The 25,368-nt window shown below is 37.0% G+C and overlaps 1 protein-coding gene across 4 annotated transcripts in view; it reads left to right on the top strand.

The window, feature by feature from the left end:
• The window catches only part of LOC129941622 (myb-like protein Q), a 56,193-nt gene extending 31,394 nt beyond the window's left edge, over nucleotides 1–24,799 (top strand). For 2 of the 4 annotated variants that reach the window (XM_056050308.1, XM_056050306.1), the window contains exon 2: nucleotides 21,319–24,798. In XM_056050308.1, the coding sequence (XP_055906283.1) occupies nucleotides 21,331–23,874 (2,544 nt within the window). In that variant the 5' untranslated portion in view covers nucleotides 21,319–21,330 and the 3' untranslated portion in view covers nucleotides 23,875–24,798. Of the gene's footprint in view, nucleotides 1–20,760; nucleotides 21,169–21,318 lie in introns of those variants that run through there. The other 2 variants (XM_056050307.1, XM_056050305.1) reach the window with 2 other exon arrangements.
• The last annotated feature ends 569 nt before the right edge of the window (nucleotides 24,800–25,368 follow it).

Here is a 25,368-nt window from a genome sequence, read left to right as displayed (position 1 = left end):
TCAAAATACTCGAGAAATTCTAAAATAACAAACTTATCATTTATGAAAATCCCCCAAAAACAAACAAAAACCAAGCAAAAAACCTATACGTTCACAAAAACCACTAAACTACCTTAAGTCAAATCGCCGGTGATTACTAACACCACCGTTTTCTAACAGAGGAGCATAGCACAACCTAAACCATCGAATCGCCGGCATCTATAACCTAAACAAAATAGAACCATTGCAATAAAAGATGCATGACTGCAACTATACAAGTATGATGATGATGATGATGCCGACGTTGTCGATGACGATGCCCCGGCAACGATGATGCACATTCAATTGAATTCAATACTAACTCTTGCACCTACGTAGTTCACTCACATTGATAACGGGTTTCATCCTACATAGCTTCAAGCTAGCAAGCACCATAGAATACCGCGCGTAATAGTTTTTTTTCTGTTTCTGTTGTTGTTTTGTTTGCCTATTTTAGATTATGCGGTTACGTCACCCAATATTGTTCGATGGTCAATGAACAAGCACATTCGGCATTGATGACTTTTTAGTGGGTGGAATAGAACACGTAGATTCGACAATAACCAACCATCAACCAACGCATAACCCATTATCAACCCTTTAACCATATCTAATGGCTACCACAGTCATCACCTGATAACACACTTTCGCAACCCAAACAAAAACGCTTAAAACTCTTAATAGGTACTCTTTTCTGTTCTACTCGTACATTTAGCTAACCTGAATAAGGCTAGCTAACTGCTAGCGCAGTAGAAACAATAGAGTGGTGAATTAAATCTAATTATTATAATCACCATGGTAAGTTACGAGGTGTATACTGTAGATGCAGGTTTAGTATAAATGCCTTAGCAATCTTCAAACAAAACAAAAAAAACGTTTGACAGCTACACAAAGTCCTTCTATCTACAAATGTCATTCTATGAGATTATAATATATTTAAACTTTTTTTAAAAAATACGAACAAAAAAACTTGATCATCCTCAAAGGAGCTTACACTTTTTCATCATGTTGATGATAAAAACAAAAAGTGTAGGATCACAATTTTCCATTAAACAACAAACACAAAAAAAGGACCTAGATATACCTATTTTTTTTTTATTTCATTAAAGAGAATTTTCAACCAGACCGACAACTAAGTTTTGAAACAAGGTTTTATATTTTGTATTTAAATATACAAAGTGTGAGGGAGGTTATGTAATGAACGCATAACAGGTAAAACAAAAGCCACAAACATACACATACACATACACATATCTACCTATAAACGAAACATAACGAAAAACGAACACAATCCTACGCGCAATTCATCCATTTAGTAGGTTCAGTTTGGTTCGGTTCTAGAGGAAACTGCTATACACTCGGTTCTTGATGTTGTTGTTAGTGTATCTATAGGGAGAGCAAAAGAGAAAGAGAGAAATGTATATCCAATTTTAATATCTCTGCAATGATATTACGTATAGCACAGCACAAAAACTCAGTTATAATATAGATACACACATACATAAAGAAGAGACAAGTCCTGGTATACCACCCACAGATCAACCGACCCAAGACCACCTGAACCATACTGAACTTAACTGTGCCACATCATCAGCCCACTTCCTCCCGATACACTATTTTAAGCAGCATTTTCCTTCCCTCGATCATACTTGTCTGCCCGTTTCTGTTTCTGATGCTGCTGCTTCTGCTATGTCCTTCTTCCCACATTCAGTTCAGTTTATACCCCCATCCTATAACCATCCAACCCTAATTCCCTTCGTTTTCCATTTTCATTTCTCGTATACGTCCTCGCTCGGCAAATTCTTCGCCTGATGTGGTTAGTTTATAACCCTGCGCTCGTTTCTATTATATCCCCAGCCTTTTGTACGTCATGACGACGACAACAACAACAACTATGATGGCTCCTACAATCCATTCCCTTATCCAGCAGCAGGCTCCTTTAGTGTTTTCCTGTCTGTTTTTGTGTGTATCTTTGATGTACCTGTGTGTGTGTGTGTGTGTGTATAAAATAATCATTCTCACTATGAACACCTACGCAGGCACAAGCAATACGAATATAACATAAAGCCAGAGTCAGAGCAAGAGCCAGAGCCAGAGCCATGGGGTGGTAAATTTATCCTTACCATTATGCTATAGAGCAACCTTTTTCTAGAAAACTCCATCAGCACTAGCAGTATCATCATCCCCATCACCCCAAGCTCTCGTCATTTTATAAAACCGTATAACAGTCAACCTAGATATATAAAATAATAATTATTATTACAGTATACTCACTCGTTGTCGTACATACATAGATATCTACCATTTAGGGTGCATGGCAGTGCCAGGGAAAGAAAGCTTTTATTCTATCGTTAACAGGAATAGGGTGGTAGAATATAATGTGGGGTGATTTTGTTGAGTTGGGTAGGTGGGTTGGTAGGTTGGTGGGTGGTTGAATGTCAGTGTTGTTGGTTGGTGGCTTGTATCCATGACAACCATTAAGCCTTATACACTCTCATACAAAAACACTCACACACACACACATATACTACATGGATAGCTATCATTTTATCATTGGGATATACATAACTACAATCATGCAATATACACCACCCTTACTTATAGAACCATCAGAGAGTATAGTAAAGCTGCTTTGCCATCAAAAAAGCACCACCAACAAACGAACAGGCGAAATGAAGGGGTGGAATACATTTATACCTGACTGACAGCTCAGGCTAACACAACACAACACAACACGACACACACATCATACAAACATTGGAAGAGCAAAAGAGATAGACCTTAAATGTAGGGTAGGCAGGCAATATAGGTAGGTATAGTATAGAGCAACAAAATCATTATCCTGAAATGATTATTCTGATGCTTTTTCTGGCTCTACAACAAACCACCTACACACAGGCACACTCACTGACATAAACATTCATACACTGCTGTCCCTCAAAGTTTGATTTCATTATTTTCGTTCGGGATAAAATTTTGTATTTTGAATGTAAGTACCTAGGTATAGGCATATCTGTTCTACGAGTGTAAATACCACAATCTGCCCACAATTTTGTACACCCACTTTTTTAATTCACCACTGTAAACTGAATTCTCAACTCCTCAACCTTCTGCTTTTCACGTTCACTCAATTGTTTTCATTTCGTTTTTCTATATATATGTACAAAGTATAGATAGGTATATATTATGTATCTGCTACATATTTCGATAAAAGCAATGTGGACCAATCTACCTAACCATACCAACTCACTCATATTATTATATCTATCTGTTGTCCTCGTCCTCGTCCTGGTCCCTTGTTCTTCAATATCAATTCATCCATAATATAAATTGAAATAAGCTTTAACTTTTGAAGAGAGATCAGGTCCTTAAAGTCGTCCTTTATACATTCTCATGTTGATGTTCTTTAATATTAAATTTTGGGTAAAATTTTTCGTCATTTGTTTGTTTGTTTGTTCGTTTGCTTGTTGGAGGAAAAGCCAGTGGGATTTAAGTTGTTGTTGCAAGAGAAGAGAAGTAGAAGTAGATATATCTGTGGGAGCTTATTTCACCTGTGAATCTGATCATCATCGGTAGGTACAACAATGTAATCCAAACAAAACAATAATACAAAGTAGAAAATAAATGTATATATTTTATATAGATACAAAAGAAAAAGTAACTATAGAAATGGAGAAACAGATGAAACAACAACAATAACAACAACAACAAAAAAATTGGATTTGTGAGAGTCGGTCAACCGGCTTCGGCTTTCGACATAAATACATTCAAGCAACCATCATTATCATCTCGACTGCTGCGCTACCTTGGGAAAGTTCACTACAAACGTTATAAAATGATTGATGCATCAGAGTGTAAGGAATATGTCGACAGAGACAGAGGGAGGGATGGAGTGGAGGTAGAGTGAGATCTTAGCTCGAGATGACGATGGAAACGCACAGCATAAGCTTGAATCACTTCAAAAGATAGGCAAATAATGTGCGCAGCAATGCTGGCTGGTTGAATGTTGCATGATGGAGATGGAGATGTCGATGATAATGGGATAGCGCCAAGAGTTTGATTATTCTGATGATGGAGGGACTTGGTGTATGTTATTGTTGTTTATATGGCAGTAGAAGTCTCGTCAGTTTTTTGCTTACAAAATTGTTTGTTGATCGACACAACGAATCCGTCGATCTTCTTCGATTATGTAAGGTTGATAATCTTCAAGTTTCACTGTCAAAGTTTAGAGGGTGACAACATTTTTGAGGCTAATTCAATAAGCTGCGTTCCAGTTTTTCTCTTAATTCTTCAATCTTAACCACGACTCTATCTATCAAGTCAGACATTTAGATGCAAAGAGGCACATATACAAGCGGCTTTTTATAAAAGCTCAGATCAAATCAATTCCGTTCTTAAAGAACTTGAGACTCCCTCGTCATATCATAACAATATTAATTTCATCCGATTTAATAAGTATCCAAAGATTAACATTTACACTCGGAAACCTTGATTTCCTATTTAAATTTAAAAATATCTTTAAACGTTCAACATTATTTAATCAAACATAAAGATCAGTAACATGTAATTGGTCCTCTCATTGGGTGCCATTCAAAGAAAAAAACCATGGCATCTTCATATAAATTAAATTTAGACGAATCAACATTTCAATCTGATTCTAAAGCCTCTAACAAAAACCTTCTTTCATATTCGTTCTTCTTTTAAGATTTAACTGCTAAAAAAATAAGACTCACGTTGGGCGCCAATTTTAAATCTCTTTGATTCTCCTCTCACTGAAATATCTTTTAATGTTCAACATTATTTGATCAATCATAAAGATCAGTAACACTATTGAAAGTAATATTTGTAATTGGTCCTCTCATTGGGCGCCAGTTAAAAAAAAAAAACGATGGCATCTTCATACAAATCAAATTTAGACGAATCAACATTCCGATCTCATTCAAAAAAAGAATTAAACAAAAAGCTTCTTTCATATTCGTTCTACTTTTAAGATTTAACTGCTAAAAATAGTTGGGCGCCAACTATAAATCTCTTTAATTCTTCTCTCATTAAAATATCTTTAAATGTTCAACATTATTTGATCAAACATAAAGATCAGTAAAACTATTGAAAGTAATATTTGTAATTCGTCCTCGCTAAAAAAAAAACGATGGCATCTCCATACAAATTAAATTTAGACGAATCATAATTCCAATCTCATTTTAAAGCCTTTAACAAAAAGCTTGTGTAATATTCGTTCTACTATTAAGATTTAACACCTTAAAAATAAGACTCACGTTGGGCGCCAATTATAAATCTCTTTAATTCTTCTCTATATGTTTAAATTTTGCATTATCGAAACATCTAGTCTAACATAAACTAAAATGATCAACATTAAACCACAACCAACTGATCCTCCCAACACCAAACAGAATAAATTATAAATTACTTTAGTAATAAAAAAGAAATAAGAAAGATCTTAGTATATTCAGCATCAGGTCACAACCTGATCATATTTTTATTTCTACATCCTGCATCGTATTGCATCTTTATTCTCCATCATTTACGACAACAACAACAAAATATATCCACCTTCTACCAGATACAACTGCTCAACCCTCATCCGCTTATTTATCGAACATACTGTACAAATCACGTCATCTTTTGAGTCAGCAGCGACATACAAAACGAGAACAACATACAATGCAAAGCATATACGAGTGTAGTTGGTCGCTATTGGGTAGTTTGTGAGCTGCCTATAATGTTGATGTTGACGATGAGAAGAATCCCAGGCAAAAACCTCTTAGTAGAGATACCATACCTTACCTACCAACTTTGCTGCTGAAAGTCTATGCACAAAAATATTCAGCAGAAAGTTGCGGCACAAACAACTGCAACTGCAACAGCAACAGAAACAGAAAAAAGCAACAGAAACAACAACTAGCCCCAACATAAAAGTCACTCGATGTGTGGTGGAATAGAAAAAGAAATTTTCCTCAAATTGCATTTTCACATAATTTTAATCTTTACTCTATAATAATAACAACAACAACAACTATCCAACTAAACCAGCCATCGAAAAGCTATTCATCCACCACCAGTGCAGTGCTAGAAGCTAGCGCTCGGTTCCAGCGCTCGAAAATCTACCTTCATCGGTTTCGGTCGGTCTCGGTACCAAGGAACACCAGCAAAGCAATTGCAAGGAGAATATCAAAAGCAGGAAAAAACAACAAAAAAAGACCTAACAACGAAGCACAACGAACGAACGAATGAACGAAACGACACAGTGGTGTTTCGAGTGACGCCGCCACCACCACCACCACCGTCGCCGCCGCCACTGCCGCCATTGCCATCACTTTGTCTTTACTGCTGCCGCTGCTGTTTCCATCCACATTGGAGCACTCTTACAATGATGATGATGATGTGCTGTTTCTGTACCTCGTTCGTTCGTTCGTTCGTTCGACGAACCAGCCAGCCAGCCAGCCAAGCCAGCCAGCAATACAGCTTCTACTTCGACATCGACCCGAACCCATACGATTTTGTTGTAGCAGTTGTTGGTGTTGTTGTTGTTCTGTTGTTTTTGTTTTTGCCTCCACTGTTCTACTCTACTCTAAAGTCTACTACTCTGCTGCTGCCACACTGCCTGCCTCTGACTCTCTCTTCTTCTGCTGCGCTGTATATTCTCTACTCTACACTCTGTTCTGTGTATATCGAAATTGTATTAGTTTCTTTATGAATATAATCTTGAATGTGTGGTTGTTGTTCCCTTGCTTTTCGCTTGCTTGCGTCTGTTCTCTCTAAATTGCGCTGTCGGTGGAATTTCATCTACGAGGAATTCGACCTGGGCTACCGAATGAATCGGAAATCGTTGCCGAATCAACTTCGTTTCCACAACGAATCGACACGAATTTGTGTTCGTTTGAGTTCGGATCGAGTCTGGTCGATTTCCAGTGTTTGTAGATTTTATGTGGAAATACTTTGGTAAACGAACGAACGAAGTGATACACTATGTGTGCTATTGGCCTCTCTTTCGGTCGATGAGTGGTGTCTCTATCGCACTTCCTAGATGGCAATGGTATACTGGCATCAGTGGTGGGTTTTATACTTGGGAACAAAAATACCGAAATGCCTTTCGTCGTCATCGTTGTTGTCGTCGTCGTCGTTGCCGTTGCCGTCGTCGTCGACATTATTCGCTCGGTACGGCGTACGGTGTTCTCGTTGTCGTTGTCGTTGGTTGGTTGGTAAAGTACAGTACGTACATCTCGGTCGGACAATAATACGAACCGAGAGCAGCTAGCCAGAAGCCAGAAGCAGCACAGCAGCAGCAACAACGACGAGCACTGAACAGTCGAGATGTTGAAGTTGACGATGATAATGCTGTTGTATTTGTTGTTGTGGATGTTGATGATGATGGCAATGATGATGTTGATGATGATGATGGGGATGAGAATGACGACTGGTGCTAATTTGGCGGTGTTTCCAGCCTTTGTGTGCTATTTTCTTGATTGCGATTTTACCTCTGCGTCGTCAACTTTTATTATGCTGCTGCGCGTATAGAGAGTCAAGACAAAAATGTAATAATAATTTGATAGCCATACTCAACTCAACTGAGCTCCTCTACCATATAACCTACAACCGGCTTGGTTTTGCTTGCTCTTAGTGCATAAGCATAATCTTGCTTCGCTTCTAGTAGTTGCGTCTCAAAATAACAACGTATCGCTCGACTCGACAGCATCTAGAAGATATGCTGTTTTATGTTTTCGTCGCAATGAAGTTGTTCTGAATTTCTAAATTTCTGAACAAAATAAACTTTGCGCATGTATTTTATTCATTTTTTGTTAACCTTAATTTCCTTCTACCCCAAGACTTTACAAAAAAATTCCTGAAAGTATTCCACTTCTGAAACCTCAATTACCATGGAAAAATACTCATATTTGACGTTCATTGTTTCATGTATTTTTATGTCATTTCTTCTAATATTGTAGGTGTTATCAAATCGAGTATGTATGGCAATGATTCAGTCATTGATTACTCACTACATGTAGGTGTTTCATACTTCTTTATCGACGTAGTCGTGTTGAGTTATCAGTTCCTGTTATTTTTGCTTTTATTTTTATTCTGATTAAACGTATTTGATAAGAAATTTCGCTGCTCCTTCAAGGTTCTTTTTTTGTGATTCGCTCCTGGACTGATTCGCAGTATTTGTTTTTGTCAATGACAATGTTATCAGAGTTCTGCTTTTGATTGAAGAAATTAATTCCTACAAAATGTTTCGAGTTGGGAAAGAAAGAAAGGACCCAAATACGCAAATTATTGGCCTCTTTTATGTCTGATGCTTCATGACGATGCATGCAGTAAATGCTTAGGTCGCGTTGTTGTGTCGCGTCGGTCGGTCGGTAGGGTAGGTAGATTGTTAGGGTTTTTCTTTTTTGAGAACAAAATAAAAATGTTGGAGGATGGAATAGAAGCTTGCAGTGCGAGTTGTATAACTCGAGAGTTTATATTTAAGTCTTTAAGTCACGTTCTATTGGATACCGTAGCAAGTTGTTATATGTAGGTATACCTATGGTATAGTTATGTTAAAACTTCGCCGAGTGTGGTGGAAAAAGTTTGGGGAACCAAATGTTCTTTCCTCCAAGTTGGAGGAAGTTTGCTTGTCTGTAGGTACCTACTCTGTCTTATAGGATGCAAAAAACTTGTGGTGGAATTTATCGAGATGATATGGTGGAACTAGGGCAAATTGTATTCAATTGATGTATTCGGATGTTGTCGAGATGCTGGGAAAGTACCACACAATGTTTTATTGAGTTTCAAATATAGGTGATTTTAAACCTTGAACTTAAGGTCAGATACTTGTACTTTCTCTTCGATGTTTTGGGTACATTGAATACCGACTCGCTGATATGTAACAACTAGAATGTATCAATCAATTGTTTCGATTTGTTCTTTAAAGTATGATAGTGATATGTAAGGACGAAAGTTTGCTTTTGTATTCTATATTTGAATGTAATTATTTTATTAGTTTTATATATAATATTTTGAGTTGTAGAATTCACATTTTAGACAAGTTTAAGATACAAATTACTCGGCATAGTTCAAATAATAACTCTATGTTAGTAAAACCTCCTAGATCTTCCTTTATCCAATTGGTTTCCAGGATTTTTTTTTACAAAATCTAGAGTCAAGTGTTTAAGAAACGAAAATTATTTCATAGTTTGCAACAAGTTACAAATCAACTATCATCAAGCTTTCCATTCAAATGAGATACCTGCTCAATCTTGATCTCAGGTTGACCGAAAACTAATTCAAATCCTGTCTTCTTCATCACGTCTCGTCTATTCGTTCTCAAAACAAGTCAAATCCTTTTTTTCCATTAAAATTGACACGAATTGCAATCCTTGTTAAATTCCATATAAAAATAGTAAACTTCGCCAAAGACAGACCTATCAATACATCATTTCCTATGAGTTATTATAGCAAAGCAATGAAACGATGTTAGGTACCATAAATGTTAAATTTCTACCTGGCGAGCCTCTATTTTTATATGCCCTTGTTGTTGTTGTTATTATTGCAATGACCTCTTCTTTAAATACCCAAATCACCTAAAATCGGTCTGTGGAAAATTCTACATAAAAGAATCTCATTTAGGCAAATTCAAAAATACAACCCTGACCCCTCGGTCTTTCTTTGGATTATTATTATATTTCTTTTTTTGGTTTTCGTTTTCCATCAACAAAATTTCCGCCGACACAGTTTGTAGTTTTTCTGTTGTTAACTTAGCATAGATGAGGCCTAAGAAAATCCCAAACATACCCAACTGTCTACCTAAAATTGAATTGAAAAAGGTGAAGGGAGCACAAGACGACGACGAAGGCAAGCAAGAAAGAAGAAGACGAAAAATAAAAAAAAAAATTATCGCATCCGAAAGGCCATCAATAAAAATTGAAAAGGAAACGAAAAATTACAACCGAGAAGGGCGAGAGCTGCCAGCTAGCAGCAGCAAATGCATAAGAAACCCTGATGGTAGTTTAGTTAAGATGAAGAAGGTTTTGCCTTTGCCTTCCTTCATTATAGATACGAAAATAAAAACCAAGGAAAAAAAATACCAAAAACGTCGCCCGTATAATATTGTATTTTCTTCTGACGTTTGTATAGGACCATCGGGTTTGTTGGCTTGTCAGACTTACTTCACCAGGCAGAAATTTACTGATATACTTATTTTATATAATATATACCCGGCCTGGTGTATATTCCTCTATCGCTATAAACTATTCGAAATAATATTGTCCACGTCGTTATAGCCTTTTGCATCTTTGGTGTGGTGACTTTGAAGTTTTCCTTTTATCTTTTGAAACTTGTGTGTAAAATGAAGTCAGGCTCTATCCTTTCCCGAATTATATTTTATGATTTAAGAAGCTTTTTTTGAAGGTCGTGTTGAAGTTGGGGTGGTTAAAATTGAAAAAAAAAAAAATAAACCGTTGTCAAGGTCTCTTGAAAACGATATGAAATGTGCCGGAAATTCTTTAAAAGAATATGTTTAAGTTTCCAGGTATACTATACCCTTTTTAGGCTATTGACTTTATTTTTAGTATAAGTACCTATAGACTTTTTCTTCTTTTTTTTATGAACCGTTTAAAGCTCTTAAGACAAAATTTGTATATAGTGTTGATGGATGGAGGGCAAAAGTTGGTTTTTGCGAACGTTTATTTTTAGAAAGAAAATAGGAGAGTTCACTTAAAGTTTCATCTGTTTTCTTTGATTTGCATTGATCTTGAGTTGGGCGCCATTTAATGATATTATTTTTTTTAATACTTGCAAATAAGTTTTTAATCAGCAATCGCACCCAACACACTATCAAATTGTAATGAAATAAAAAAGCAGATGCTTTGATTTATTTCTCACAAATGAATAAATTTTAAATTTAAAACATTAGGTATTTAAGGTGTTTAATGAATATCATTTTACTGCTATGTAATATGTATGAATGAAAAACCCTATTAAAACATTATAAATAACAGAATAGGTATATTGGTTTCACGTTGGGCGCCATTCAATGTTTTGTTTCCTTTGTAGTAATTCGAAGTAAGTTTTATATTGAGTGATTTACATCTTTATATGACTTAATAAACGGCAGTAGATCATTTCACTTACCAAGCGACCTTGACTTTAAATGGGATCGCTCAGGGAACACACAAAACAAACGTTAATTATTCACATAAAGTAAACAAAACAAAATAACTGCACAGATAACCCACTTTATAATGAATCATAATTTCATACTACTCTCTTGACATACAAAAACAATAACAAAACCAAATCAAATCCACTTGACGCAACAAATCAAAATCCCAGACATGCCGCCTCCTTTGCCCATCTTCATCGAAATCGACATCATCATCATCTCGTTTCTCGATTCGATTTCATTCATAAATCGACATAATGGGAGAGTATTATATAGTAGGTACAAGCAAGAGTAATTCAACCCGAAAACAATGCATAAACTGTTCTGCCTTGTGCTGCCATCAGCTGAGCGAGCCGAGCACTGATGTATTTATAAAGTCGTCCGTTCGTTCGTTTGTTTCGCCATCATCGTCATCGCCATCGTCTCAATTCATATTTCTCTTTTTTATTTTCCTTAACCCCATTCTAAATGGTTGTTTACATTTTTTTGTGTGTTCTTTATATATTTTATTATCATTATTTCTCATGGCACGTAGCATAGCACGCGTATCCGTATATGCTTTTTCTGTACTACACTACACTCTACTCTACCTGCTACTGCTGCTTCTACGACCCCTATAATTTTCAAAAATATAATCAAAACAAACCCGATAGAAAAGAAGAGGAACTGAACTTAGTAAGTTTTGTGTGTGTTTTGTTTTTAGTGTCATGAAGTGTGCCCTGTGCCGCCACCGACACCCAACGCCATTTACCGCTATTTTCATCCTCCTGTCATCATCATTGTCGTCTGGTGAATTTTGCATGTCCCATGTTCGCCATGCGTATGTTGAGCTTTTCCGCAAACAAAAAGAAAAAAAAATAAGAAGGAAAAGAAAATATCTTATTCCTTCTAACACATAGTTTCCGTATGAGACTATGGGAAAAACAACTTATGATGCCTTCCCTACCTACACCACCCTCATTTTGGAAAACTACTATACTCTTACACACGTTATGACACAAAGCTCTGATATTTGCTGTTATGGTCAATCAACCGCTATAAACACTTTTTCCTTTGGGGTGTCGCTTTTCGGAAGCAAGGAACCAATAAAATTAGGCAAATGTTTACAAGTTGAAGACCGAGAGCTTTTCTTTCCAGATATGCCTTTACGTGCCATGCCGTTGATGCAAACTTGAAGACATGTGGGTTTCATTCATACAAATTCAAATCTGTCTATCCGTCTTTTTGTACAAACTGAGTTTCTATGCACATTCGAAATTCAAATCAAAAATCGATTTGACACAGAAAAGTTGATTGTGCCTTACGAAGCAAGTCTTTATTTTTATTTATTTATTTTGTATCGTAAGTCGCGACGTCGCCGTTTTTTTTTATTATTTAAGGGGAACAAGAAGCAACAGCTTGGCAACGAAGACGTAAATTCTTTTAGAGATTCCTATTCCATGGATGTACTATAGAGAAACCCTGATATGTGGGAAGATGAGTTATAAACATACTCCCATAAATATATCGTTGCTGTAGGGAAAGAGTCTTCTCAAAAACGTTCTTGCATACAAAAAAAAAAACGGGCCACAAAAAGAATGAAACATTCAAGTCGTTGTTCCTTTGGTAGCTTTGCTGTTTGTGTAGGTAGGTTGTAAGGGGATTTCTTTTCGATGAGGTATCTTTTTTTTTTGAAGAAGAAGAAGAAGTCAAACTGGCATTAAACAAAACTTCCAGAAAATACAAAAATATCCAAAGAAAGTAATAAGACGCATCGTACCCGTCCAACGTTGTCGTCGTAGCTTTGCTGTTGTCGTATACGACAACAACGACAACGACGACGACGCAAAGGCGCAACAGCAGGTTTCCAAGCGGCTCTGCTATATTTCATAAAAAATAAAAAGATAAAAACAAAAATTAAAAATAAACAGAAATAAAATGCTGTGCTGCCAACAATCGCCAACGCCGCCGCCAAGTAGTAGCCACTTCCAGCTCTCTCATGGTTACCTTGGTGCTTTAATATCGTATTTTATTGTTGTTGCCGTAGCTGGTTGGTTGTTGGCTTTGAAAAAGCCAACCGTAAAATATGCCTGGTAATATAAAAGTTGATTTTGTTGTTGTAGAGTCGCGTAACACCGTTCAGTCGTCGTTGTCGAGCACCTCTCAGCTCTCACAGTATATAGTCATATATATATATAGTATAAAGTCAACATCATCAACTTTGATGACAACGAGCCCATTTCGAACGATCGCGCGTGCACCAGGCGCAAACCGAGCAACCATCCAAACGACCGAATAAAATCAGCCAACCAACCAGCCAACCAAGAAAGCAAGCAAGCGATTCAACGATCTAAAACCTGAGCTGAGACGAAAGCTACTTGGACGATGGCAATGGCGACGCAGACGGTGATGGTGGTGATGAGGCGGCGGCAGCGCGGCGCGGCGTCGCTGATTATGATGAAGGCAACTACGACCGACGACGACGGAGGTTATGGCGGCAGAGAGATGGAGGCAACGGCCGTGCCAGGCCAGGCCAGTCCGTCCATCGTCATCGTTGTTGTTCATTTTATTCAATCATTTGAGTTTTTTTTATTTTTGTGAATACGAGTATAAATATATTTTTGTAGCCTTTTATTCAACTTTTTAGCCCGTAGCAGCAACAAAACTCACAGTTCACTTGTGACTAGTTGCTTGGCTGGTTTCTTCATTTGATATTTCGTTTAGTTACCAGCAGCGCAGCTTTTTTTTATATACATACTTTATTTTGTTTTATACAGTCGGAGAAAAATATTTAAAACACAACAACAACAAAAGTTTTATCGGCGTCATAGATATGGCTATAGCCTTCTTTTATGAGAGACAAATAAACTTACGAAACAGAAAAACAAAAATACAAGGAAGAGTTCGAAAAAAATAAAAATCTTTTGGAATTTTTTCTCCTAAATTTTATTATTTTCTGTTTTTTTAAAGAACAAAAAAGACTGCATAGATTTATGTTATTGTTTCTTGAGAATTTAGGTGATTTATTTAGAATGAACAAGATGGATCAGAAGTTGGAGTTGATTTTGAGCTCAAAAGAGGTTAGAAGGCTCTTAACGAACCTAGATACTTGTAATTTTTCCTTTCTAGCTGATTAAGTTTAAATTAGATTGCGTTGACAGAAGTAATTTCAAAATGAATGTGTCTCGCGTTGGGCGCCAGTCGAGAGGATTATGGTTTGATATGTTGCAATTTATATGAAGACACTTTATGAGATGATCAAAAAAGGTGCAGAAGATTTACCTGCATCTTCGAATTGAACATTCAAGCAGTTCTTGTTTTATCAATTGTCAAGTAGTACCATTGTTTTTAGTTTGCACTTCTGTACCATTTAGATTCAAATTTCACTTTCAATGATAATCTATCTGATTTTTGCCAAGAATCATGGAACAATTAATACTTTCTCTTAAAATCACGGACAATACATATTAACAATGTAGATCACCAAAATTTAAATTCAATTGAAGCTCTTTGGGTTATAAATAAATCAAACAAAATAAAAATAAAAACAAACCAAGGACAACTTCACAAGTGCTACACAACAAGTGTCCTAGTTTTATTTATTTTATTGTTCGTCCCTTTCTGTTTTGTTTAAAAAAAAATGTAAGCCCCCATTACGTCACAAACGCAGTTCATCGACATTATTCATATACTCTACTCTCTGGCTGGTTACCATACGCTAATAAATTAAAATAAGATCCACTGCCACCGTCGACCCAAATTTCTCTTTTTTTTTGTTCCTTCATGAAAAACGTAATAATATAAGCACCGTGGAACTTGCAACAACAATAACGACATCAACAACAACCACAATAAACGACGGCATCACATCCACCAAGCACCCACGACTATAAACGACCTTCAAAAGTTTGATTGTCCAGTTTTGTGTGGCGTTCGGTGGTATGTACCACCATATTGTGGATATTCCCACTCATATTATAGTCGTTTGGACTTCGTCGTCGTCGTCGTGCCGCAAGCAGCTCCCCTTCTCCATCTATCCATTTAGGTGGTATAATAAGTCTTTGCTCCTCGTGGCGGCGGCTGAACCTGAGCCTGAGCCGCCGCCGTGCCCTCGTTGTGCTTGCTTAAATATAAATAATTCATTGCTGTTTTACCCTTTCCTTCGTCGAGAGGTTGTACCGTCTTCATTCTTCATGAACTGAAGGTTATTCTACTTTGTCGATATACGGAAAACGTGAATAAAAGAGAGAAAGCACTAAGGACTGCGGATTGAGGAAATACCTACAAAAAGGGCTAAATCGTCGTCCTTCAACAAAACATACATATATCAACACAAAAAAGAAATAGAGAGAGAGCAGTTCTTCAATTATTCTGAAAGCCCATATGGATAATACCTCCATTCATTCAGAACGCGTATATTGGCCACCGCTACCCTATTGCAAATGCATAAACGCAAACGCCTTAACTTCACATCCTCCTAGCCTCCTCATCTATCCATTCCTTTGGTCCCTTTGGATCTGGAATCATGTAGGTAGGTAGTATGTACTCGGTTTACATGGTGTTTTGTATGTTCATGGAAATTCATTCACCCTTCAAAAGGGAAACCACTTTTTTTTCCATGCGAACATCATCCCTCTCTCGACGAATTTTACCCTTGAAAATTATTGAATTTCGTTGCGAACGCGCTACGACAACACAACTAGTGTGTGCATTTACTTCAAGCCCAGCCAACTCTTTCATCTCTTTACCACTTCTTCTTTTCATATCCCAAACGAGCTAAGGGGAAAACCTTTAAAAAAACACACCATCCGAGACGACTAAAAACCCTTTCGCTGCCTCTATTTGGAGAAGCCACCCTCACAACATTGTTTACCACGTGCGATGCGAAAGAGTAGCGTTGTGCACCCGCCGCCACCGCCGCCGCGCCGACGGCTGCATTCTGCAGAATGACTCACGAAACAGTTCAAAACTTATTATACTCTACTCGTATACTACCTACACTGCTGTAGCTCTGTTGTGTTGCTTGCTGGGGCTTGTTGGCTCGCTGGTGCTCTGTACTAAGCCGCCCGCATCCTGTTTCTACTCTCTGTGTTCTGCCTGAATTTATTTTTGGTTGCAAATTCCCCCATTCCTCCAAAAATAAAATAAAAACTGTTCCTCATACACTCTTTAACTTTGCTCTCTGTTTACATTTGTTCTTTTTAAACATCATTCGCCGAAAAGTGTAGTATCTCTTACCCCATCGTTACCAAAAATAATAAAAAAAAAAGAACAACTTTCAAAGTTTCTATTTTTAACCCAATTAAAACATAAACACAAAGCGTAGCAAGCAAAGCAACACACAAAAAGAAAAAAACGTTTAAAATTTTGTCCAGACGCGATTATTGTGCTCGTGCAGAATTTCCGCTCACTTCAGCTCACTTCTAATGATGCTGAAGATAATGGATACTTCTTCTGCTGAAGGTTCATTTGGTCGCCGTGTCGTCGTAAGATGGCCTTCTGTCACATCGCTGTCATCGCTGCTTTGGGGATAAATAAATGGACGGTGATAGGTGGTAGTGTTGGTGGTGCGACTGCTGTTAGTCGCGCTTTCATTAGTTAAGTTGATGATATACCTCCCATAAAAACCTATGGACCTGGCTTGTACTTGTACTCGTATCCCTTATTTTTTTTTTTGCAAATTTTCCATTGAATTGATTTTGAGGGGATGAATTTGGTCATTTCTAAGTTGAGTTAGCTCTCGTGCTCTTGTGACGTTTAGATAGGACTTAAAAGAAAACATTGTACCACCAAAGAGAGTTTGACATTTAGAGTTTTGAGTTAGATGACGTTTTATTTTTTGGTCTATGTGTTATGTCAATTGGAATGATTTTAATGGCTAATTAATGGAGAATGTGTAGAGAGTGGAGGTATAGCAGTAAAATGTTTTTGTGTGTCGTCTATTTGATGTAAGTTCAGTGAGTTTATGCCACAAGTGGTTTTTTTTTTAATGAGCTCTTTGAAGTTAAGTAGAGCAAGGCGCGTGATTTATGAAGTGAATATGGTAATATAATGAAGGTTTTTGAGTTCAAGGTTAATTGCTTGTCTGTGGGTGTTTTTTTTGTTGTTGTTTGGTTTGTTTGCGTTTGGAAGAAGATGAATCCACTTTTATCATATTCGTATATACTTCATTATTCAGCAAGTCAGTTAAGAAATTGCTCCTTAGAAAGTAATTAAAATCAGCACAAAACTAATCTCAAGTTGGGCGCCATTTCTTGATTTTATCATCGAAGATTACTTATGTCACCAAATACTTGAATACAAGATAAGGTGGGCCTATTATGGTCGTTCATGTAAATTAAGCTAAGAAATTCATCGTGATAGACAACAGAAAGTCATTTAAATGACCACTAACTGACCCCACATTGGGCGCCATTTCCTGATTTTATCATAGAAGTAAACTTTAGTTAGGCGCCTTACCTTAAAAAGAAATCTTGAATTGTTAATTTTAACAAATTATTCATCTAAGAAGGCTTTTACCAAATGTAAGGTTTAGTTGGGCGCCATTTAAGTAACTTTAAAACAAAACTTGAATTAATAGATAAAAAAATATGAAAATCAACAAATTTAAAGGTCTTCCATCAATTAATCTTTATTTTTTAAACAACTCACATTCCTGTGAACGAAAGCACAACAAAACCCCCCTCATTCAACAAACTGTCTTACTCATTCGAAAAAAATATCAAGAACAAAAACACTCCACTTATAGCAACTCGTGTCATCTACTATACAACACAAAACTTTCATCCAAGTGAAGAGAATTTTTATTGCATGACTGCGTAGCGTACGACTATCAATGTTATGATAGCTCACGTGAGTCATTCAAGAAAATAAAATATGAAATAGTCAATATTTAAAGATTCGTCTATTAAGATGCGAGTTGAGTTCCTATGCCTGCAACAAAAGTATTGTTGCATCTTGAGAATATTATTTAAATAACGAATATTTTGTATTTCTAAAAATAAAATCAAAAATTAATTCTTCCGATGTTTCTTCTAATCTTCGAAAATTACAAGAAAGAAAAAAAATAATATAGGACTGGAGGAATATTGCGAGGAGACAAAAATAGATCGTGGGTCGCATTAAAATAATTGGAGTTTCTTTTCTTCTGTGTTTGATATTTCGAAGCTATGGGAAAATGTATAAGAAACGAAAATAAATTTGACATACAATTTAGGGTGAAAGGAAAAAGTATGAGAAAAAATATAAATAAAGAATGGAGAAGTAGAAAAAAAAAGAAGAAAGAATAAGTTTACCAAAAAGATATCCAAGTCGAAAAACGGCCCCAAAATGTCGGCACCCAAAAATGAATGGATGGATTCTTCTGAACTTTCTACTCTTCGAATACACACACTTCGAACACAAAAATAACACCCACCCAGCATATAAAATGAAAATAAAACAACGTTCCTACAAAAATATCTTACATGAACCATGGTCGATGTCGTTTTTCGTTATACTTATAGTTTAGATACATGTATCTATATATGATATGGAATGAACATTTTTCCAGTCAACAAAGAAAAGCCAGTACACTTAGCTTCTAGAGTAGAATGGGGTTGAAGATCTTGGAATTCAGAAAAAAATAAGAAAACAGAAAATGTGCCAAAATAAAAAAAAAGAACAACCTTTGCTCGAAAATGATGACGGGACTTAATGCTCGAACTCGAAGTACAAGCACAAGCCGAAGCCCAATCCTATTCCTGTCTCATATTTCTTTTCTTTTTTCTTAAGATTAACAAAAAAAAAAGGAAAATATTCTACGAATTGTCGTTTCTATAGAAAATCACTCCAACTGAAGAAGGATTTTCAATTTTTCTCTCTTCTCGAAGGCAAAAACTACCAGAGAAGGACTCGACTCGAACGACTAACGATGACAACGAAGGAAAAAAGCATGAAAAAAGAAAAAAAAACCTTCCCTACCGTATTTTTATCTAGGTATGGATTTTTTGCCTTTTTCCCTTAAAATCCGGAGTGGTATTAAAGGAAGAAAGGCAGCCGTAGAAAGAGTCCTTGTGTATCTCTCTACCTAAACCTATCAAGCATAGCCCACCCGTAGCTGTGTGTATTTATTATATCTATAGCGTTGGGAAATGTGTTTCCATTTTTTGTTTTTTTATTTTTTTACTTTTAGTGAGTTGCCTTCAGTTTTTCATCCTGTTGGATGGAACTGGAGATGGGATTGAAGTAGAAAGAAAAACTCACCCTTATTGGCAACGAGAACCGTACTGTGAATATAAAACGACGTAGCCGTCGTCGTCGTTGTATAGTCGAAGTCCTCTACACCGTCATCATCATTGTCCTCGTCGTCGTTCTTGGTTTGTTTTTCTTTTTCTTTTAGTCCCATTTTATGTTGATGTATGTGTGTGTGTGTGTGTTTGTATTTTATATTCTCGCCCTGTGTTTGTTATACCATTGCTGCCAACCCTCTTTCAATTTAGTAAATGTATTTCGCAGCTCGGCGCCCTATTCCATTCTGTTGAACCTTCCCTTCAGTGGTGGATGTTGGTTGGGATCGGTATAACATGCGATGCCTGGTCGTCGTTGTCGTTCTCATCCTTATCGTCAGTCGACGACTAAGATGGTTGTTTTACCCTATAGAGAGACACATGGGTACACACTCTATATTCTAGATTCTGACGGTATATGACTATGACTGTCGTTCTTATAAAATGCTAAGGCATTAGATAGACGGGCAACTGGGTTTAGGAAGGGGGATTTGTGTCAGCCTCACCCTCCTGTTTTGTTCTTTTTCCATTTCGGAATGAACATTTGTGTGCTGTGTGGATAGAATACGACCTCGGTGTAGATCCTTTCACCGAATCTAGATGGAGGGTTGGAAAAACGTCGACTTCGACGATGACGACGACGAAGACGACGATGACTATAGGACGACAACGACACAGCCATCGTGTAGGATGATGGTGTTTTGTTGGATTTAGGACGGAATTGCTCGTGGTATATACCTACTCGTAGATGTAGAATAAATGTGGGATGGGGTTGTTTTTGAAGGGAGTTATTTTCTGTCTTCTTATTTTCTACTCTTCTGTATGGTATTATGGGTTCGACGTCCCCTGCCTCTTCAGGCTTTGAGTCGACTTGTACTTTAGTAGGTAGAATATCAGAATATCAGAGAGACGATGGCGATATTAAAGAAAGAAATTTCCTCAACGAGGACACAGCAGCAACAAAAAAAAAAAAAACAAGAATATAAAGTATAAGAAAAATGGGGATAGGAAGAGGGAACTTACTTTATTTTCTGTTTTTTTTTTATTTTATTTTATTTTGTTTCATCCCCACATTGCTGCTTGCCACCCTCCTTATTCTTCAACTCTGAATCTTTATACCTATACGAAGAATATAGTACCTTGTCCTTTGCGTATTTTCGTTTTCACTCAGAGGTGGAGGGTAGGATTGGAGTCTCCTTCGATATTATTATTTTTTTTATATATATATTCGTTGCCTCGTTTATATTCTTGTTGGTTGGTGCTGAAGCTGCCAATGCTCCCACTGCCTGCTTTGGTCGTCATCGTCGTCGACGTTGTAGTCTTATCCATTTCGTTGATAACATTCAGTTTTTTTTTTCTCTCTTGTGGATCAAATTGTATATCTAAAGAACGACGACGACGACGTAACGTAGAGGAGCTGGAGCTGGAGTTGGGACTGAAGACGTTATAGCCCTTCTTCCAATTTTCGTTTTCCCAAACGAATTGTCTGTGGTGGCAAAAAAGCCTGGCGGGAAATTCTTGCTTCATTTATTTTTATTAGATGTATTAAATCTTACACACCAACAGCAATAGGAACAGCAACAACAAAAACAACAGCAAAATATTATACCGAGACATATTTCGCACTCCTAAATATTAGTGTGGGAGTGATTTTGAGTGTATGTGTGTGTTCAGGACGAGGATCAATAAATATATCATGTAGCATGTCACCCTTGATAATTTATTTGTGAAATGGTAGTGAAAGTGAGCGAGAGCTTTTTTTCAATTTGCATTTATTTTTATTTAGTTCTTTTTTTGGCGCAATTTGGCATGACTTTTTTAGCCGTTATTTTGTTTCTGCGTTTATTTAAATTCAAATTTTTTAAAAATCGTTTTTCTTTTCTTTTCTTGCAGATTAATTCAGCAATGGGTCTTCAAGCAACAGCCGCTACTAAGCGGAAACATGAGATAACATTTGATAGTAAAGATGCTAATGCTTATACTAATTGTCCGCCACCAGTGAAGACTAGCAGATGGTCGACGACGACCACAACACAAACTATTAACAATAATAATAACAACACTAGTAGCAATAATTACAACAACAATGAAACAGCATCAACAGTAACACCAACAATTATTATGGGAAATTCCTCTTCAACGAATAGCTCTGCACCAATAATGGCAGTTGGAGCAGCAACAGCAGCAGCACAATCAGGTGGAAATTTGATCAAAAACTCAGCTACATGTGATGAGAATAAAGTTTTTAATAGCGCTCCAACAGCGCTGATGCCAGCATCAACAGCAACAGCAACGAGCAACGGTAATCCGGTTACTATAGCAACAACAAACGGCGGGACAACATCAACAGCGTCAAGTGAAGATAGTATTGCTAAACTAGAAGTTGTAGCAGCGGTACCATGTGAGCCGTGGCATACCTCAGAGCCGGTAGATTGTATATCGAAGCTCCAAGCGGTTGCGGTTCCTAGTGATCCATGGGGTAGTATTTCGACGCGTTCAACATTGGCAACGACACTTTTGAGTACGGATGAAATGGACGACGATGATGATGATTTTGAAGATGATTACGAAGAAGAAGAAAGTATCATTCCGACTTATTGTCCATTAAGATATCATCCGTGTCCGCCCGCTAATAGCGGAACTGCTAACGGCGCTGCTGCAGGTAATCCTGGAGCGGGTGGCAATCCAGCTGCTTTGCAACGCAATTATTCTCCTGCCAATGGATATAATACCCGACCAAACTACTATTCGGAACCCTTCCCTCAGCAAAATTGTTCTCGAACGGGCAATCAACACCTAAGAATGGCGCCCAACTCAGGATTTGCACCACAATGGGGAAACTCAGCGGGACAAAATGGATTCTATGTACCACCAGAGGCGGCATATCCACCTCCACAACAGACGATTCGTTGTGCGGAAAACGGCAAATCGTATCTAGAGCTTGGATGCAGTCCTTCAAGCTTCAGCAGTTTGGCAAATCAAAGTAATGTTGCAGGAATGGTGGGTGGAAATAACAATGGAATGGATGCTAGGCATCCCATGAAACGATGCTGTGATGGTCGTGCTGGCACATGGTGCAATACAAATAAGAATTGCTATAAGGATGTTCGACTGAAGATACGAAACCTGTCTATGTTCAAATTGTCCCGCTTCCGTCAAGTTTCTGAGCAGTCCTTATACCGTTCGGTGCTTATTTGCAATACATTAAAATACATCGATAGGGAAATTGAGTCCGAAGCGAAAGAAATGCACCAACAGCAGCAGCAACATCATCTTAACCATCCGCACCATCCGCATCAAAGTCATCTGCACCACCATGTACCTCACCATGGAAGCAACCATCACCATCATCACCACAATAGTCACCATCACCATCATCAGCAGCAGCAGCAACAACAGCATCTGCAACATCAGCAAAGCTTGCAGCATCAACAGCAGTCCAACAATGTGAATGGAGATTATTCTCCAGTAATGGGTTGTGCGAGGGTAACCAGCCTCGACTACCATCAATTGCAACAGCAACAACAACATCAACAGCAACAACAACACAACCAGTTCCATAGTCAACAACAGCCGGCTGATAGCCGCAACGGTGATTGTACGCAACAGTCACCTTACATGAACGCCATGCCTAAATCTAGCATTTTCAACAACCAGCAACAACAACATCCCCATCAACAGCACCCGCAGCAGCAACACCATCAACATCTGCAAAATACGCACTGCAACAGCAGTGAATCGCTGCATCCGTACGATCACTACCCATTCCGGGAATCGCAATCTGGCAGAGCAACACCTTTTCCTGCCATACCCAGCCCGGTTACACCTACTCCAGTGACGCCAGTTTCAAACACAACGACATCTAGTGATAATGACTCAGGATATGGCGAGGACGACTCGAATCGTTCCATCAACTGGAGTTCTGTCTTGAGCTTATCCTCTCAGTCAGCACTAGATCCCTTGAACAATAATGACTTATTTACAATCCTGCCGCCTGCCACATCATCAACAAGTCCGCCAGCGGCAACGCCCGTCTCTCTTAACTCATCGACGGTTTCAATCAGTGGCACATTTACGGCCTCTTCAGTGCAAAGTAATAACAATAGCAGTTCTGTGTCCACATCGTCCTCCTTGACTAGTCCATTATCTAGTGGCACGCCCACAACTTTCACCACGCTGTCAACGATATCATCGTCAACGTACTCCTTAACGTCATCCTCAGCGTCATCATTCGCGGCGGCTGCAGCTGCATCAACTTGGGAATATGGATTCCTAGACATGGACTTCGGCCTGGGCTCTGAATTCACCGAACTAGTGCCCTCATGTAAACTGTCCTCAGACGATTTATTCAAAAGCGTTTCACCAGTATCGGCGTTAAGTGCTTCGAGATATTCGTCCGTCCACGAGAACGAGCTAGAACATCCGGCTCACATAATGGTTGGCAGTTAGTATCAGTTGTAAGACTGAACTTTTAAGTTACCAAGCGAACATGCCCGCCCTGCGTAAGTTCAAACAATGAACAATAAGTTCTGTTTCTTGAACTCTGTCAAGTCAGTCCTCTAAATGGTTTCTACAGCAACAACAACAAAATAGGGTACTGCTGACATCATTGCAGTGACCTTACAAGCGTCCTTCTGAATTGATTAAGTTCTTAAACATATAGCAGATACTGCTATCATTCTATTTGTCAAAAACAAACAAACAAAACCGATAAACTATTGTTCAATCAATACAAAAAATTGTAATATTGCTCAGGTTGTGAAAACTTATAAAAAGTAATGTTAACTTCGATTTTAACGAAGTTTAACTTCGCATTGGTGTTTTCTGTTTAGCATTGTCCTTTTTCTGCTTTTGATTGGAATATTTTAAAGAAATAACAACAAAATATTGCAATGAAGTTTAAGTATTAATAAAAATCTATTATTGAGTAAAGAGTATTATCTATTTAACATTGTTTCAAGGAAAATAACAATTTTGTTCGTAAAAATGCGACAGCAATATAATATTTAAGTTGTTTTAAGTTTTAATTTAAATTTCAAAATTGACGCACTTCATTGCACTTTGTCTCCCTTTTTGTAATTAAATTGTAAACAAAACTCAAATGCTAAACATGAAAAAACAAAAATTAAAATTTAAACAAAAACAAATTTCAATTAAATATGTAAAACTTTTAACTTCATAAATGTATTATATATGAAAAAAAAAAATTAAATTAAAATAAACACACAATTAAAGCAAATGCATTGTAAATAGAACAAACTTAAAGCCCATTAAGATGATATAGCTAAATTTTTAATTGTAAATATTAATTATAAATATATTAATATTAAATAAAAAGGATATATTATATTTAAAGACATTATATTGAGAGATACGTTATAATAAAAGAAAATCAAATTATAAGTGAAAATTAGTATTTTATTTATAAACAAAAACAAAACCTAGTTTTATATTAAAAAATAAAAATATTTATTTGATATTACAAAAAAAAACAAAAAAAAATAGTTGAGAAAAAAAATACAAGCAAAAATCAACAACAAAAGAAAATAAATCCAATTTATTATTTTTCAAATTAAAATAGAAATTGTTTTTATTTCAAGTTTTCGAGGAATCATGATCATGATGAGAGCGTAATCTTTAAATACAACACCAGTTTAAGTATGCGATATTTTGAAGACCGACATGTTAGGTGCTCGCCTTCTTTTTCAAAAGAAATCTTATTATGTTATGTTATGTTCGGGTTAGAAACTGCTTCGTTTTCGACCATATATGTATGTTTTTTCAAATATCCTTTGCAGTTTCATCCCATACTTAATTAAAGTCAATGAGGACGTCTGTTAAAGGCTCAATGTGTTTTTAGTGATTGAGATTCGTTATGACAGAATAAGTAGTATTCATCTTCGTAAGATTGGTACTTTTTTTTTTAAGTATATATAGATCAAT

This window comes from Eupeodes corollae, chromosome 1, assembly GCF_945859685.1.
Source record: "Eupeodes corollae chromosome 1, idEupCoro1.1, whole genome shotgun sequence".
Classification (NCBI taxonomy): Eukaryota; Metazoa; Arthropoda; class Insecta; order Diptera; family Syrphidae; genus Eupeodes; species Eupeodes corollae.
This window is presented reverse-complemented; position numbering and strand designations above follow the sequence as displayed.